The sequence below is a fragment of the Physeter macrocephalus genome, chromosome 11, assembly GCF_002837175.3.
Source record: "Physeter macrocephalus isolate SW-GA chromosome 11, ASM283717v5, whole genome shotgun sequence".
Lineage (NCBI taxonomy): Eukaryota > Metazoa > Chordata > Mammalia > Artiodactyla > Physeteridae > Physeter > Physeter macrocephalus.
In genome coordinates, this window is record NC_041224.1 from 52059395 (window position 1) to 52077555 (window position 18161).

An 18161-nucleotide genomic window follows, 5' to 3' on the forward strand; every position below is an offset into this window, starting at 1 on the left:
TGTTGCGGAGCACGGGCTCTAGAGCGCAGGCTCAGTAGTTGTGGCCATGGGCTTAGCTGTTTCGCTGCATGTGGGATCTTCCTGGATGAGGGCTCGAACCCATGTCCCCTGCATTGGCAGGCGGATTCTTAACCACTGCGCCACCAGGGAAGCCCCTTATGGTGTACTTTTAATGTCAGAAGGAATAAGATGTGTGAGAAGATGAAAGAATGAATAATATGAAAAAAGGTTTCTATCTACTTTGAACTAAGAAGCTTCTCGGGCTTCAGGGTAGAAAAGGTAGAAGGACAGAATATGATTCAGCAGTGTTATTTCTATACCTTCTAGCACCCATGTACTTTCTGACCCTTGAGAATTTCTGGGTCCATATGTAATAATGCCTGGATCTTCTATATATATGTAAGAAGGCATACTGAGAGGTCAAAACCTTAAGACAAATCAAGGTGGGGTATATGATCAACATGCAAATACCACATAGAAACAGGAGCTGTCATCTTACTGTACACAGTACTAGTTAGTGCTATGGCTCTTACAAGGTCTTACATCCATGACTATGAAAAAAAAGAATAGTGAACATAAAGAAACAAAAGCAGAGAACTAAGGATGTGAGGAAAAAAAAGTCAAAAGTTATGATACTTAGCCTACAGAAATCTAAAGGCGCCCTACAGAGATATATTGCCTTGGCCAAAAGGTTCGTTCCGTTTTCCCCTAGGATGGCTCTAGTGGTGCTTAGTTGTCTTTAACTTCGTTCAAAACAATTTTGTTAGATTGTATTGTGACAGCTGTCATATCAGCGTGTATTTAAAAAAAACCAAAATTGCTGAATTTTTGTGTAGCCATTTTAATATTGAAGATGGAAGAAAAAAGCCACATTTTTGGCATATTATGCTTTATTATTTCAAGAAAGGTAAAAACACAACTGAAACACAAAAAAAGATTTGTGCGGTGTATGGAGAAAATGCTGTGACTGATCAAACGTGTCAAAGGTTGGTTTGCGAAGTATTGTGCTGAAGATTTCTCGCTGGATGATGTTCCACGGTCGGGTAGACCAGCTGAAGTTGATAGCAATCAAATCGAGACATTAATTGAGATCAACATTATATCACGTGGGAGATAGCCGACATACTCAAAATATCCAAATCAAGTGTTGAAAATCATTTGCACCAGCTTGGTTATGTGAACTGCTTTGATGTTTGGGTTCCACGTAAGTTAAGTGAAAAAAACCCTTCTTGACCATATTTCCACATGCAATTCTCTATTGAAATGTAATGAAAATGTTCCATTTTTAAAACAAATTGTGACGGGCAATGAAAAGTGGATACCGTACTACAATGTGGAACAGAAGAGATCGTGGGGCAAGCAAAATGAACCACCACAAACCACACCAAAGGCCAGTCTTCATCCAAAGAAGGTGATGTGTATATAGTGGGATTAGAAGGGAGTCCTTCCAGAAAACCAAACAGTTAACTCCGACAAGTACTGCTCCCAATTAGACCAACTGAAAGTGGCACTCGACGAAAAGTGTCCAGACTAGTCAATAGAAAAACGAAGAATCTTCCATCAGGATAACACAAGACCGCATGTTTCTTTGATGACCAGGCAAAAACTGTTACAGCTTGGCTGGGAAGTTCTGATTCATCCACCGTATTCACCAGACATTGCACCTTCGGCTTTCCACTTATTTTGGCCTTTACAAAATTCTCTTAATGGGAAAAATTTCACTTCCCTAGAAGACTGTAAAAGGCACCTGGGAACAGTTCTTTGCTCAAAAAGATAAAAAGTTTTGGGAAGACGGAATTATGAAGTTGCCTGAAAGAAAAATGGCAGAAGGTAGTGGAACAAAATGGTGAATACGTTGTTCAATAAAGTTCTTGGTGAAAATGAAAAATGTGTCTTTTATTTGTACTTAAAAACCGAAGGAACTTTTTTGCCAACCCAATACTACAGTCAGAACAGCTTATAGACCAACACCATGAAAACCAAATTTCCAAGGGAGGAACAGGATCTCTTCCCTCAGGATACCTTTTGCAAAAAGGGTATCTGATTGCAAGGGCACTAGTCTATGAGACTTAAATTTTACTCTAACTAAGGCAGAATATCTGGATTATGTAACAAACCTTAAATGTTCTATTCAGGATAAATAGCTCAATGAATTCATCTATTGAACATTTCTACTTACTAGAAACATTAAAACTTAATAAATCCCAGCAGGCCCAAATCCGTTTCAAAAATGCTATGTATGAAATGGAAAGTGCATAGTTGTATTAACTCATTGAATGCCAAGAGATTAAAAAATTTTCTGGTAAAAAATGTTGCTACAAAACCTAATATGTATTCAAATACAAAACAGAGCACCAGAGTATACTACAGGCTGAAGGATAGAGACACACATACACATACACACACACTTCAGAATTCTTTTTTGTATGTAATTTAAGAGAATATTCTATCTCTGCTACCGTCAACCCATATTATGCCAGTATTTCATAGACAGAATGCTTTCAAATCAGGTAAAAGGTTTTTGCTCATTTGAATTGCTAAGAGATGTCCTCTGTCGAGATTCATTAACTTCTTAATAGAAAATATTCAAGTCAATAAAGTGTCACAAGAGTAAAAAAGGCAAATACAAAATATTCCACTTACCTACCTTTAAAAATAAAAGAGCAAAAAAGAGGCAACTGTTTTATTTCAGTTCTATACTTTAAGCTACTTAATAAAGTGGGAGAAAAGAGAGTATTATAAACCAAAAAACAACAAAAAAAAGGAAAAGGTGAAAGGGAAACACAGGTAGGGGCCCAAGATTTCCCATCCAGTTTGAAAGCCTCAATTTCTTAAAAAAGAAATAAAGCCAGTCATCATTAGGAAGGCTCATCTACCAAATACAACAATTCTCAAATTTTCACAGGAAGTTTAATAAAAATTTCAGGGCTACAATCATTTCATCATGTATGTAAGTCAAATCATTACATTGTACACCTTAAACTTACACAGTTCTTTCTGTATGTCAATTATATCTCAATAAAACTGGAAGGAAAAAAAAATTTCAGGGCTAGTATCCTGCTTCTCTGGACTACTATGTTCAACTGCTGACTTCAAAATACAAGAGACATTAAGATCTTTCACAAGAAACTCTCAATCATTCTAATCTAACTAGTCTAGTCCACACCCAAATGATACTATAGATACAATGTGTCTCATAAGTCCTTTAAATTTATTTCTGGAGAGCTGACAATAAACCTGCATCAGCATTTACCTGTGCTCCACTTCCTCGGTCTGTGATTACTCCTCTGTCTCCCTCTCTGTTTCCATAGCCTGAAGCATTACTGCGATTCCCAGGGGGAGCCCCTCTCACACTGTGACCTGATACTTCTCTCCCAGATCTTTCTGGCCTTTCAACTCTGTTAAACAAAATCCAAAAACATACACAATCAAACTCTATTATACCTTTTTTTGAAAAACCCAAATGCATTATAAACCACCACTAGCTAGTCATTAGAAACTACACAAATACCTTGCTTCCCGTTTGTCGGTGGACATGCCTCCTTCACTTTTCCAGGAGGTTGGTCTAGATGGATTGGGCCCTCCTTCTCGAGGATGTCTAGGGTGAGTGATATCAGGCCTGTCATGAATGATCACTGTCCTCCTCTCATCTCGTTCCCCTCGTACTTCTCGCCTGTCTGTTTCTCTAAGTTCGTTTCTTGATGGTAGAGGCTCATTTCTTCTGGAATCACTGAAATTTTTGGGATACCTTTCAAAACCTGGATCTTCTCTTCGTGCAGAAGGACGTGTTTTTTTCCCTTCACTTTGACCAACAAAACGTTCTCGCCTGTCATCCGAAACAAAGAACACAGGTCCTGAGAAGTACTTACTTGGCCTTATTCGTCTTAACTTTATTTGCATAACCTACAATAATAACACCTTCTTTAAAAATTAACTTAAGGTAAAGCGACCAAAAATAGCCACAATTATTGATAATAACCTATATCTTTTAAATTGAGCTAAATGTCTGGCATGAAGGTTGGTTTTTTGCCATCCAAGGGAAATTACATCAAACACTCAAGTCACTACCAACCTGAGGGATATTTTACTGTTCTTCACAGTTGAGGCCCATCCAAAGTTAACAGTACTCCCACTTAGTTTTAAAGGTTAAGAAGATAAAACCAACCTACTTAACTGTGTTATGGTGGCCTATAAAACTAATTTTGAATACTGAATCACAGTCTCATTAACAAATACAAAAACCAAACAAATGATTTGTTCTGAACACTCAGTTATGACCTGTACTTCTTAAGATTTTAATAGAGAACCAAAATCACTAACAAGGCTCATATACCAAATACAGCATTTTTCAACATAATCTGTTTACCTTTCAAAAGATGAAGACTGTATTGATGAACTCTCAGGAAACCTGCCCCTCTCTCGGTGATCAAAGTCATTAAATCTATTCTGTTGTCGAGAGTAGTCAGATCCGTGGCCGAATCGAGCATCTGTATCTAGAGACAACTTTTTATTCTCGCTCCAGTAAGGATCATCTCGCCTTGAAGAGAAATATTTGCTCGTTTATATAAATTAGTTTTACAACAATCAAATAACACTTACTTGGAGTCATACATACCACATGCTAGGAACTGTGGATACAGAGGGCTAATAAACTCAAGACAAAACATTCTGTTACAAGAACAAGCTAGCAAAAAATTATTATACAAAGTCATATAGTTATTAGAGGAATTTCACAGGAAAGAAAATAGTTGAAAAACTGTTTGTTTTCAAATTACTAAATGGAAAAGACAAATAAGATAAACACTTGATACCATTTTATGATAAAATTCTAACTAGGTGTGTACAACCTTTTTGGTTATACTTAACTTTGGAAAGGTTAGAGGGGTCAGTCCCAAGCACAATTCATTCACTCCACTTATTTCTCATCACTATCAACTAAATCTCACAGAATGTGTAATGAGAAAATTAAATGACTATATTGTATTTTGAAATCTATTAAGAACCATGAATGCAAACACGTACAGAATCTATATTTTAGTCTTCCCAAATTTATGACTTTGATTTCTGTACCATCTGCACTACCCTGTAAGAATTTTCAAAATGGGTCTGAGTTTGAGAGCCATTGCTGAAGTCTACCATGTATTTCCAGTCATAGTGGGAAAACATTTGCATTGGGAAGGGAAACAGAAAGAAGAGCAGACTCTTCTACTTGACAATGCACTGGGTCCAATTCAATACTGCAATCATTCCCATCCCTGTTGATCAAGACCCTTTACTCCAGTGATGGGTGCCTGTACTCTCCAATTCTAGAGTTAGTCTTAGCTTGGACTAAGGAATAAGATAGTAAGCTACTGTTAAAGAAAGTAAGCAACTACCTATGATCTACATCACGTGGGCGTTTCAAAGAATTCCTTTTTTCTTGTTCATAACGAAGCTGCTGCTGTTGCCTTCTCAGTTCCTCTCGTTCTCGAGCAATACGTTCAGCTTCCTTACGTCGTTCCTTCAGACAACATAGAAGGAAGAACCAACCAATGCAAAATGAAAACATAAGGTAAGTATATATGCAACTTTGTTTTAATCCTGTCATTAAGAAACCATCATTGGCAAGCACCAGGCAAAACACACACCTGGGACTAATAAAAAAATCTGACTTCAGTAATCAGCAATCTAAGCTATGACTATTGTTCTGCAACATTAAAATTAACAGAGACTGGGTGTTAAAAGCTGGCAATTTTTTAAATTTGGAAGGTCAGATTTAGTTTAATAATTTTAAACAAAAGCACCTAAAGGGAATTAGAAATAGAGTTCTTAATAAGTATGAAGATTAAGTGCCTTAAAACCTTGGATGCAATTCTGCAAAGAGAGGCATTATTTCCTTCCAGCCTTGGGAAATCACTCCCACTATAATATGTAAGGATATAGTTATTTTCTAAGAATGGGATAGTGACAGAGCCTGGATTACAACTACTCTGGACTCATAGTCCTATGCTCAGACTATTAGGCTGCCATGATATTGCAGAGCTTGAGGTATTACCAATTGGCTAGAACAAAGTCATGACTAAATGTATTTTTAACTAGCACCTAATTCACTGTTATCTTTCAGGGACACTTAATAAATGCTCATTAGCTAAACTTACTCTATAGAAGCTTTACAACATGTAAAGCAAATTTTAGGGCAAAAATCACAGGGTTTGAAAAAGGTCAGTTATTTAAGATGAAAAGATTTTCTGACTGCACCTGTTCAATACGAATGCGTTCCCTTTCCAAGCGTTCGCGTTCCATTCTCTCTCTCTCTAGTTTTTGCCTTTCAATTTCTAGGCGCTCTCTCTCTCTCTGTAAGCGTTCCCGTTCTTCCCGTTCACGAATTATTCTAATGCGTTCTCGCTCTCGACGCTCTCTTTCTGCAATCTCTCTTCGTCTAACAAAAATCAGTATTTAGAAATACTTAAATTATGCTAGCACTGTGTGAAAGAGAATAGCTTTTGAATTTGTATTTTTCCTTGAGGTTGGCAATTTTAAACTTCAACTCATTCTAAGTTTTAATGTAATTGGAAAGAGAACTCAAAATAAAACTTTAAACAGATTTCAATACTGTCACTTATTTATTAAGACTGTCAACTGAACAGCTGAATTTTATAGAGTAGTTGCCTCTTAGATGATATCTGTTTAAATAAAAATCCCACTATAACAGCCCATTAATTAATCAACATTTTTAAAAGGAGATATTCTACATACATGAATTTACAAAACTACAACTTCTACCGTTTTTGATAGAAAAACAGGATATAGTCTATCTCCTTAAAATTAGGTAGGCCTTATTTTTGATAACTTGGGATCATAACCATCAGCATGAATTATAGCAAATGCTGTATATAATAAACGGTTGCCTCAAAGCCTCTTTTGGAGTGTTCACGGCCCATAATAGATGGCTTCAGGTAACATGCTTCTTTGATTCAGGAGGTAGTTCAAATGTTTGCTCAACTAAATTAAGTTATTATATTAAGACTTTTAACAGCTTTTGTTTTTTTTTTAAAATCATTTCCTTACTTTAAGGCACCCAGTGTATTTAGTCTATCACCACGTCTTCCCCTAGTAACCCATTGGTTCTCAATGGTTCAGTACTGCCCCCATGGAAATCTGAGGGGCATTTTAAATTATCACAATGACCATGGGGGCGGTTACCAGCAATTAGTAAAGGGGACCAAGGTTTCTAAATATCTTCTGATGCGTGGAATAGTCAAGATAGTTCTGCATAACAAAAAAATGTCCAACACTCCTAATATAACTTTCAAATACCATAATGGACATTCATGTCATCAAAACAAAATCACCTCTAGAGAAAAAAATCTAGCTCTAGAACTTAACTAATTTTTAATAAATGCTAGGTTCATTTGCTTTGGCGTGGTTTTATGTACACTAAAGTTTCCAGGAATGCAACTCCATATAAATAAGAGGGAAAATTATACTTTCTTGAGAACTTCACCAAGAGTTGTTCACCATTTCAGATATCATGTCATAACGTCAACAACACTCCTGGTATTTGACTCACCAATATGACAAACCGGTATCAATCTGTGTTTGCAGCTGTCACATTCTCACTGAGTCTTAAGAAGGGTGCAAACATCTGACTACTTCATTAGATCTTCTAGAGAGTCATGCCTAAACATTCATATCTGGAATATATGCTTCATTATAAATTACTTTCATTTTTCCTTTGTATTACAGTTAAGGCTTTATATTGATATTTTTCGTATATTTGTATGGGTAGGTATATTATATACCAATTTCGTTTCAGATTAGTAAAGAAGGTGCTGCAACTCTTTTGTTTACTATGAAAGGGGTGCTGGTCTAATGGGTTTGAGGAGTGCTGCCTAATAATTCCCACTCCCACCGTCCTCTCAACTTGTGGTCCTCTAAACAGGAGGCTAAGTGTGCTGAGACCTCATCCAACAAAGGTTCTGAGTAATGCAAGGGTTATTTCCTTTAGGTAAACTGTACGGCAATCATAGTATTATTTAAGTTGCTAAAAGTATCTCTGGTAGTTCCGAGCACTCTTGTGAATGAATAGATGAAATTTCATGGTAAGTGACCATTTGACAGTATAGGTTAATATTTGGAAATTTATATTATGAAACACATTCACAAGAATTTTTTTTTTTTTTTTTTTTGCAGTACGTGGGCCTCTCACTGTTGTGGCCTCTCCTGTTGCGGAGCACAGGCTCCGGACGCGCAGGCTCAGCGGCCACGGCTCACGGGCCCAGCCACTCCATGGCATGTGGAATCTTCCCGGACCAGGGCACGGACCCGTGTCCCCTGCATCAGCAGGCGGACTTACAACCACTGCGCCACCAGGGAAGCCCACAAGAATATTTTAAGTGGCATCCAAAAATTGATATATGAAAGCAAACTGGCACTCATGATGAACTGTTGAGATATTGCTACTAAAAATAGAAATGTTTTGTTCTCGTTTTGTTTTAAAAAGAATGCCTGCTTTGGGACAGAGCTTGAACACAATAAGGTTCACAGGGTTAAATCTGCCTTCACTTGGTCTCTAATTCAAAGTACAATAAGTTTTCCCTAAAATGTCAACATATTATTTGACCACTATAGCTTACATTGAGACTATCTTATCTCAAAAATCAATTTTTCCTTTAAAGTCATGTTTTTTATGGCGGCAGCTTTGGAGTAGAGGAAAGAGCATTGGACTTGGAGTCAGAAGACTTGGGTCTGAGTCCCGACTCTGCCACTCATTAGCCATGTGGCATTGGAAGAGTCATTTAGCCTCTCTGGGCCTCCATTTTTTTCACTTATATAATGGACATAACTAACCTTACAGAACTGTCAAGACAGAGATAACAGATGGAAAGGTATTTTGTAAATCGTAAAACACTATGCAAACTTAAGAAATTATTAGGTTTTACTGCACTTCTTAAAAGTGACAAATATCTTTCTGTAGGAATACAATTTCCAGAAATCTGGTTTATAACTAGCGTTAAAGATGTACCTATAGTTAAAGACAGGTATAAAATAGACTCTTTTCCTACCTTCGAAGTTCCATTGCTCGTCGCAATCTTTCAAAACGAACTAAATGTTCTCTCAATCTTTGTTCCTTCATCTTTTCAAAAGGCAAGATGTCTTTCCTCCTGTAGTCTTTGTCCCTTTTCTTATCTAAGCTAGCTCTCTCCTTTTCCTTGCTTCTTCCATGAATCTGTAGAAAAAAAAAATTATAACAGGACTACAAGCTAAAATACTTTTGTTTTTTCAAGTTGAGCTGGTCATTTAAAAAGCCTAAATGAGTAATGGCATTCCCCTTTTCTTAGGTTTTCTAGCATGGAAGTATGCAAAATGGTTAGAGATACTGACTTATCTTCTTTTGGGAACAGGTGGAATAGTATACAACATCTGTCTCAGAGACTTACTTTCTCATATCTTCCTCTTCTTGATGGCCTACAATGATCTCCTTTAGTTTGGTCTAGTATTACCATATGTCCTGGACTCTTTGAACCTAAGAGGAAAAAAAAAAAGTTAGATAAGCAGATGTCTAAAAATATTTCAGTAAAAAAGAAAATATAATGTAAAAATGCTGATTCTTAGACAACCAAATATTTATAAACCAATACATGAAAAAACTTATTCTATGAGAACTTAAAGGTAAAGAGTTTTTAAAGCTTGATCCGCTAACATAAATACTTTCAGAGATAGCAAAAGATCAATTACATAGCTATTACTCAATGACCGTTTTCAGTCAGCCCAGATTTAACAGTAAATGGGTTAGGTGGAAGAAGACATCTGTTTCCTAAGAGTGGAAAAGGAGAAAACAATCAGTCTATTAGACCTCCTTTTCTACCACAGTGACATCTAATAACAAAGTTTAAATATTTATCTGGATTGTAACCTCAAGTTTCCCCTTCCACTGTAAAAATTAAATTGTAGGATGCATTAGAAAGGGATTGAGAAGAAAAATGCATAGCATACTTATTCGTTTCTTTTCTTCACTTTTTTTAATCGATTCTGAAGTTTGGCCACTTGATCCATTATCATTCTTCTCATCTTTACCTTCTATTTTCTTAGTATCCTTGCTTTCTTTTTTTTCAGGTTTCTCAGACGACCTCTTCTCTTCTTTTTTGACTGAGGCTTGTGTCCTGACCATACCAACCCACGCAAGAAAACAACAAAATGAGGACTACTTCATCAGTGTACCAAAAAAGTCTATATGCTTATCAACAAAATAAATCCTTACTTGCTACTCCTATCACTCATATTTTTTTTGTCTCCAGAACTTCTTGAACTACTCTTTTCATCATTTTCTTTCTTCAATTCTTTCTTAGAAGGATCACCTTTAACCTGAAAGGTTTAAACAGAAAAAAATGTGCTTTAACGTTACACTTTTATGTTTGTAAAAAGTATGTTGATAGTAGAAAATTTGGAAAACAGAAATGAATATATAAAAATAAAAATCATTCCTAATTCTACTCCCTACCAGTGTAACATCTTTAAATTGAAAATTACTAGCCCTCAAAGTAACCTCCCTTTTATAAACACTTAAGCAAGCTTACTTTTTCAACAGAAATTAGCTGTCCATGCAGCTCAGTGCGATGAAGATGTGCGATACATCTGGACACCTCTGTGCTTGAAGACATAGTTACAATGCCATAGCACTTGGCCCCAGGACTTCGAGCATTTGTGACTACCTTTGCACTCAGAACCTGTAAAACGAGATTATACTTTAGAAAGTTTTACAACTTTACAACCACATACATTTCTAAATAGATTAAACTTCAGAATGGACACTATTCAAATTAAAGGATATGTTCAGGATGTATAAATTCAGGATAAAGGATAAATTTAGGACATATATTATTCTATGATCACCATCTACCTTGCCTGTAAGTACTCAGTAAATATTCAGGGGAACAATTTAAAATGTCAAAAAGCAATTTAACCTGCTTTTAGTATTTTCCTTTTTTTTTTTTTTTTTTTTCAAATACATTGCCAAAACACAGTCAGTCACATCAATGAAGTAATGGCATAATTAACGAAAGCAAAGAAATAATATTTTCAATTAGATTTGGGTCAAAATTTCCCTATCAAAAGCCCACCCTGAATCTCTTAAAGATATTAAAACAAAAAGGGTAAGTTCCTAGAAAGTGTCTCAGTAAGTGTTAACACTTTTCTATAATGGGTCTTTCAAAAATAAAGAATCTCCCACATGTAAAAAAGGAACCTTAAAAATACACCCTAGGGCTTCCCTGGTGGCACAGTGGTTAAGAATCCGGCTTGGGGCTTCCCTGGTGGCGCAGTGGTTGCGCGTCCGCCTGCCGATGCAGGGGAACCGGGTTCGCGCCCCGGTATGGGAAGATCCCACATGCCGCGGAGTGGCTGGGCCCGTGAGCCATGGCGGGAAGATCCCACATGCCGTGAAGCAACTAAGCCCATGCGCCACAACTACTGAGCCCACGCGCCTAGAGCCTGTGCTCCGCAACGAGAAGCCACGACAACAAGAAGCCCGTGCACCGCAAAGAAGAGTAGCCCCCGCTCACCGCAGCTAGAGAAAGCCCGTGCACAGCAACGAAGACCCAACACAGCCAAAAATAAAACCAAATAAATTAATTTTTTAAAAAAACACCCTAAAAACACTCTAAAAAGACACACTTTCCATCTTTGTACTTCTAAAATGTATACCAATATAAAAGTGACAAATAATTTCAATTCTATAAAATGAATAGCTAAGAGAGACAAGGCAAGGGTGGATGAGTGAGAAGAAAAGCGAGAGAGAACAATGTAGTGCTGAATAAATAGGAACAGGGACGCAGTGTCAGGAAGAGGAACGTAAGGAATTTAGGAGGCTGTATGGTGTGGGTAGCTGGTAGCTATCAGCTTTTATCTCAACTCTGGGAAACGCTGACTTGCCCCAACAACAGCTTAATTCTTAAGCCCGAGGTCCTTGTTATAAGTACATGGTTTCCTAATATAGTTTTAATCCTAATAAATGCTAACATCAAAATACCGTTTTTACAGCTCGAACAATAAATTGTTGAAAATGGAACCAAAAATATACCACAGCTGATCATGGGACCACAATTCTCAGTGTTCTGTATCTGACATCTACAAGAACCTCCTTAATGTGCAGGTAACTCTCTAATTAGAAGAAGAAAAAAAAACTCCAAAAATCAATAAGATTTTTGTAACACTCATTAATGGCTATTTACCGTTAATGGTAATTAATTTAATAAATATTTGAAAGCCTACCATGTGCACACATAGTATAGTAGATAAAGATCCCTGCTATCAAAGAATTTACAGCAGAGTAGGTTACATACGATGTATCAATATATTGAACACTAAAATGTAAAGTAGAAAATAGTGAGTGCCCTAAGGGATGCAGATCAACTGCAACTTAATTCAACAGCCATTATTTGAATATTCAATTCATTTAATCATTGACTATTTTTCTCTTCTGTTAGGGCTCCCCTCATATGCCAGAAAAAGTTCTCCTATTGAACCAACCACAGTAAACCCTCCCTTTGCTAACACCCTGCACTCTTCCTTCACAGCACATATCAAAACTTCTGATTAAGTTTTACCAGTTTTACATTTTTCACCACCACTGTACTGGAATTTGTATAATGAGAAGGACCACATCAGTTTTGGGGTTTTTTTCCCTCATATTCTATATCCCATTGCCTAATATTAATCTACCTATATTTTCGAGATGACCAGATCAGCCTCAGCAATTCTAGGTCCAAGAAATATCATGATGAATGTGATGAATCAAACTCAGTCCTTGGCTTAAATGGGCTCAAAATATGAGCTCTTAATAAAAGATTCCCAGGACTCAGAGTGAGATTATATGATGAAACTCACCATTACTACAAACTCAATAATTATGCCTGTAACAGTCCTAAGAGAGACAAGAAACTAGATTTTATATATACTGTTTTGAATATAACCTCTATTTAAAATGGAGATAACAGAAAGATGGATAAAAAGGTAAAAAGAATGTACCTTTCCATATTTGCCAAAGAGGTTCTTCAAATCAGCAGCTTTGGTATTAGAAGAAAGTCCACTAACCCAGATATTTTTAGTTGAGCTTCCACTGCTACCACTAGTACTACTTGTACTTCCTAGAATAGATTTAACATCAGAAGTTTAAGTATCTCAATTGGAATTTTTTTTAACACAATTATTAGGGCCATATTCTTCCAAAATTATAATACCCTCTAATGTTGATAGTACAACTTTACTACATCAAAATCCTACACATCTATTATTAAAATCAAACACAATAAGAGATAATACAAACATGTCTGAACATTGGTACATTTCCTGCTGCACTAATTTTAAGACAAAGTAGGCAAAAAAAATAAATTACATGTCTTGGACTTTTGCTGTTAAGCTCAATAACTTATACTCAACCACTGCACTGAATACAGGCAACAAGGAAGTAGTCATCTAGGAATGTACAGACTGCTTAATTACCTACATCTGTGGTGGGCTTTAGCTCCTGAGAAACTTGGGAGCGCAAAGGGAAAAGTCAAACAAAGGGATAAACTGTTTTCAAGAATTTGAATGTTTAATAACAAAGACTAGCCAACCACAGTTCACCTTCATTCTCCATCAGAGAAAGGGTAAGAGAAAGTGGGAATTACATGAAGCTGGATAACTGTATTTAAAAAAAAAAAAAAACTTCTAAAATCACTTACAAAAATAAGATCAGAGATCTCAAAATCCTTTAGAATAGGTAAATGGTTATATGAATTATTTCTGCACTATTTCCATACACAAATTATGGTTTCATACACATAAATGCCATTTCTTAAAATACAGGCCTGGTCAGTCACCCTTCAGTGCTTTACTTCAAATGTGCTATTATAAAAAAGGAATTTTCATTCATTTGACTTTACTTGGCAAACAACTCTTACCCACTCTAAGGGAAACAGTATCTAAGCAAACAAAAGTAATAATTTTTAAAACTTTGCATTATTGGAGTAAAATGTTTAATGCTTTAAAAATTAAAAGCCACAAGTTTTAGTTGAAGAACTATTGTCAGCATACTTATGAGGAGACAACACATGCCTGACTCAAATATTTTAAATATTAATGGTTGCTGCATTTGTGTTCTTAAGAAATGTACTTATCAAACGATCTGCTATGAAATGTTAACTAGAAGTTTGTGTATCTTTTTTATTTTACCAGTAACATTTGGGCCCACGTACTTCTCTAACTACAGAAAAAAAAATTTAATGACAGGAAAAAGTTAACATTTAATTAAGACTACACTAGTCTTCTAAATTTAAAGGATAACATTTAATATATTTATTATATCTTATCCATTAACCTAACTGTAAGGAATGTGGGTAATGAAATTAATTGTCAATTACTAAACCAATCACTAAAATTTCTAATTATTAAAATATACCAACAAAACATACTAAAAAAGTATAAGGAACACAATTACTTTTTCAGGCACTCGAGGCATTTTCAGAATCTGTAGTACCTAAATGGTGTTATTTTCCCTTAAAATGCTTTTTTAGAACACAAGAAATATTTTTCAGGTAGACAGCATATACAAGATGGCACTAAAGCACATGACCAGGAGACAAACTGAGACTGAGACTTCCCAGTAACAAAAAGTAATCAAATAATGCACCTTTAAGCTTACAAAAATTAAAATAAAACTACTTTTCTACATAAAACTCTCATCAGTGCAAAATAAGTCAAATAGGAAGTAAATTCCGAAGAATTAAAATACTGTATAACTGGCTATATTAACAGAAGTGTGCCCTGATTTAAAGAATCAAGAAAGTAAAACCAAATGTTAAGAGACTGACTTTCTTTCAGCTCCACAAATATACACAAATACTGTTTATACCATATTTCCTACTAGACAGAAAGGGAAAAGACTGTGGTGGTGTACAGGGGTTAAAAGTGACTGCAATCAAAGATAAAATACTTGAAATTATAATATAAGAAAACAAAATATGTTATATGTATATTCCATACAGATGCTTAGAACACAACGTAAAAAACACAGACCAAATATATTTTAAGCAAATTCATACCAGTTTACAAATTAAGTAAATAAGAAAGTAATGCTTCAATCACACTGAGAATTTGCTGTAATCTAACTCCATTGTTTACATAAAGGCCATCGAAAAATTTTAGTATGTCAATTTTTGAGGACTAAATAATGTGAAAGGAAACCCCAGGCAATTATTACTTTTTAATGAAAATATGCAATTTATCACTGAAATAAACAGGAAAAGAAATCCATTACCTTTGTCATCTTTGGATGATGTCTTGCTGTCTTTAGATTCCTTTGAAGAGCTAAAGAAGCAAATCACCAGAAGAAAATTGAAAAAAAACAAAACAAAAAAAAAACACAACAGAAAAAAACAAAAGAACAGAAATCGAACAGCTTGATATTGACTATATTTCAAACTAGTGCTATTCATACAAATTAATAATTCCAAAGGCCTAGATTAGGTTATTTGAACAAATGATTCCCTTAGGATTCTTGCACTGATTTTCCCCAAGATGCCTGAAGATCTAGATTTTCTGACAATTCTATTCAGTGGATATATGGCCATCTTCTCCAGATTTCAGGACTGGGACTTGACTTCATTTTGTGTTCTTAGGACTGATAGTTGTTCATTAACCATCATCACAAGGATTTTTAAAAATAAAACACAAAAAAATTGTCAATTTGAAAAAAAAAACAACAACAAAAAAACCAAATATATGCTGACAATTCGACAATGCAATCAGTAGGACACACTGCATATTACGAAGATCTTGAATTTTTTTTTAAAGTAACTTATGACGGTCAAAAATATTATAGGCAGGATCATAAGTACTAATTACTGTACATGGTCTTGAAGCCACCCCCTTAATGTAGAGTGATCTTATTGAATGCTGGAATTCAGTATCGTAAAGAACTGACATAGAAAAACAAACCTCTTTGCTTGACCAGAGGCCCCAGTAGACGAGGGCCCTTTCTTCAAAGTATCCTTTTCTTTGTCTCCAGATTCTGCTTTCTTAGAACTTTCTCTGGCTTCCTTCTCGACAGGATCACCCTTCACGCAGTCTTCCTTCTTACCATCTTTATGGTTCGCATTCATCTCATAATCCTTGCTTTCCTTCTCCGGGCTCTGTGCAATGACGTCCTGCCCATCTTTTGGCTTACTTGCTTCAGAATCTGTAATTTTCACATTTTTACCTGTTTCTAGGAGGTCATCACCATCAAAATCCAGAGTGATGGCATCTTCAGCCTGGATTGTGACCGAGATGTTGTCATCCTCAGCTTCTTTCACAGTCGTATTAGCTTCCATCTCTTCATGAGCTGTGTGATCAGCCTCAGCTAGGTTCCCTTCTGAAGGAAGAGGTTTAGATACTTCTTGTGTACCATCACCAGAACCTGCTATATCTAAGAGGATTTAACAGGAATAAATACGGCAAAACAAGAAGTTTAAACAATTTCATATTCATAAGCTAGAATAGGACCTAGAAAATATAAAGCCAGTTATTAGCACTGATGGAAGGTTAGGAAGAAAAACACAAGGGTATTAACTAACATAAACAATCCTTTACCCAGGATCACTTATTCTTCATGGAAAAAATGATCTCTAAATACAAATACCAAACAACAAAAGTGAGGAAATGGTTCCATCCTGAGGATACCAGCTCTTCATTTCTGGTTATAAGTTAATGGCATATGGAAGATTTTTTTTCCTCCATGAGAGAGTGACAAAAGTGCAGATTTGGTATTCAATGTTCAAATTATCTTGGGATTTAACCCTGTGACCTTCAGAACTCCCATGGTGACGTCTTGAAAGGTCACAGTCTGAGGATACCAATCGGTCTTCGATGTATTCAGGGCCTCATCTTTTTCGCTCTTCTTATTCAGTTCTTGTGTAGTCCAGAATCACATGGAAAACTGCTACAGGAGGCTCCAAAGATGGCCTGCTCCATAATGTTTAGGAAAGTGGTTATTTCCAGGCTTCATCCTGTCCAGTCAGTCCTGCAATTACCATTTTCAAAGATGTCTTGCATTCCCCCAAAATAGAAAGGCTTCGGGCATCTGAGATTTTCAGCTGGTAGCTTTACTTCATCATTTCTTCTAGGTTTTTTATTCTGCCTTGCTTAGAACCCTGTTCCATGTCCTTTCTAGTCCAAAGTAGGAAGATCCTTTGACGTCTTTCCAAGAACTCTTCCATAAACCTCATACTGACCACGTATTTTGCTACTGGTGTCCCTGCAATTGTATTGGATGAGATAGCTCTCCTAAACTACTGAAACTGTCAGAAGACTGTATGAATTTTCTCTAAGCAGCAAACAAAAAGTCAGTCTCCTGGTCACCCAACATTTTTAGGACTAGTTGTAAAATTAATTATCCACTACATACCAGGACTCCCAATAAGCACGTATAAGTTACTGCAGTGCCAGTCTTAAGAATGTAATCAACTTACCGTATGCTAGGAGTTATTTTTAAAAATAAAATTTAAATTGGGTTAAATAAAAAATGGCATTGTCCACTACAGTAACTGATATGTACCATTAAGTTAGAACATATCTTTAAAGTGTTAAAAAGAAAATTAAAACCAATTGAAAAATAAAATCAAGGTGCTAACTTAATTCATTAAGTTGATAAATTTGAAAATAAACTCATTTCAAAAATAAGATTTCAAATAAGGAATGTTTTATTTTCACATAATTTACTGTTTTTCTAAACGTCACCAATTTTTAAACTCTACTTAGCATCAAACATACCTTTCTCATTTTCTTCTTCCTCACCATCCTGAAATTCAAAGAATAATCAAATGTAAAATGAATTCACTTAAAACTGGATTTCAGTAATAGTACAAGATCTATCAAGTTTAATTGCTGAATGATTTAATAATGTTAGAGACACCTATCACTAACAAATACAGGATATTCCAATCAGAACTGAACCAAAACACATTTACAGAAATGTAGCGTATGTCTGGTATACATTATTTTACACAAGAAAACAGGCAAATCTGTCAGTGGTTATATCAACAATGAACTGGATTATTTAGTTTCACTACTCAAAACTAGTTTAAATAACCGGACTCTTACTCATATCAAAAAGCCACTAGGAATTCCCTGGCGGTCTAGTGGTTAGGACTCGGCGCTTTCAC

At 35.8% G+C, this 18161-nt stretch overlaps 1 protein-coding gene across 2 annotated transcripts in view; it reads right to left on the minus strand.

Annotated features, from left to right (window-relative positions):
• SLTM (SAFB like transcription modulator) overlaps positions 1 to 18161 on the minus strand; it is a 44454-nt gene that overhangs the window by 2916 nt on the left and 23377 nt on the right. The window contains exons 6-19 of one of the 2 annotated variants that reach the window (XM_024128718.3): positions 17770 to 17797; positions 15958 to 16372; positions 15278 to 15327; positions 13006 to 13124; positions 10557 to 10706; positions 10241 to 10344; positions 9976 to 10142; positions 9420 to 9505; positions 9045 to 9208; positions 6238 to 6418; positions 5376 to 5500; positions 4367 to 4537; positions 3512 to 3826; positions 3254 to 3398 (exon numbers count right to left, since the gene is read on the minus strand). In XM_024128718.3, coding sequence (XP_023984486.1) covers positions 3254 to 3398; positions 3512 to 3826; positions 4367 to 4537; positions 5376 to 5500; positions 6238 to 6418; positions 9045 to 9208; positions 9420 to 9505; positions 9976 to 10142; positions 10241 to 10344; positions 10557 to 10706; positions 13006 to 13124; positions 15278 to 15327; positions 15958 to 16372; positions 17770 to 17797 — 2220 coding nt within the window. Of the gene's footprint in view, positions 1 to 3253; positions 3399 to 3511; positions 3827 to 4366; positions 4538 to 5375; positions 5501 to 6237; positions 6419 to 9044; positions 9209 to 9419; positions 9506 to 9975; positions 10143 to 10240; positions 10345 to 10556; positions 10707 to 13005; positions 13125 to 15277; positions 15328 to 15957; positions 16427 to 17769; positions 17798 to 18161 lie in introns of both variants that reach the window. The other variant, XM_024128717.3, reaches the window with a different exon arrangement.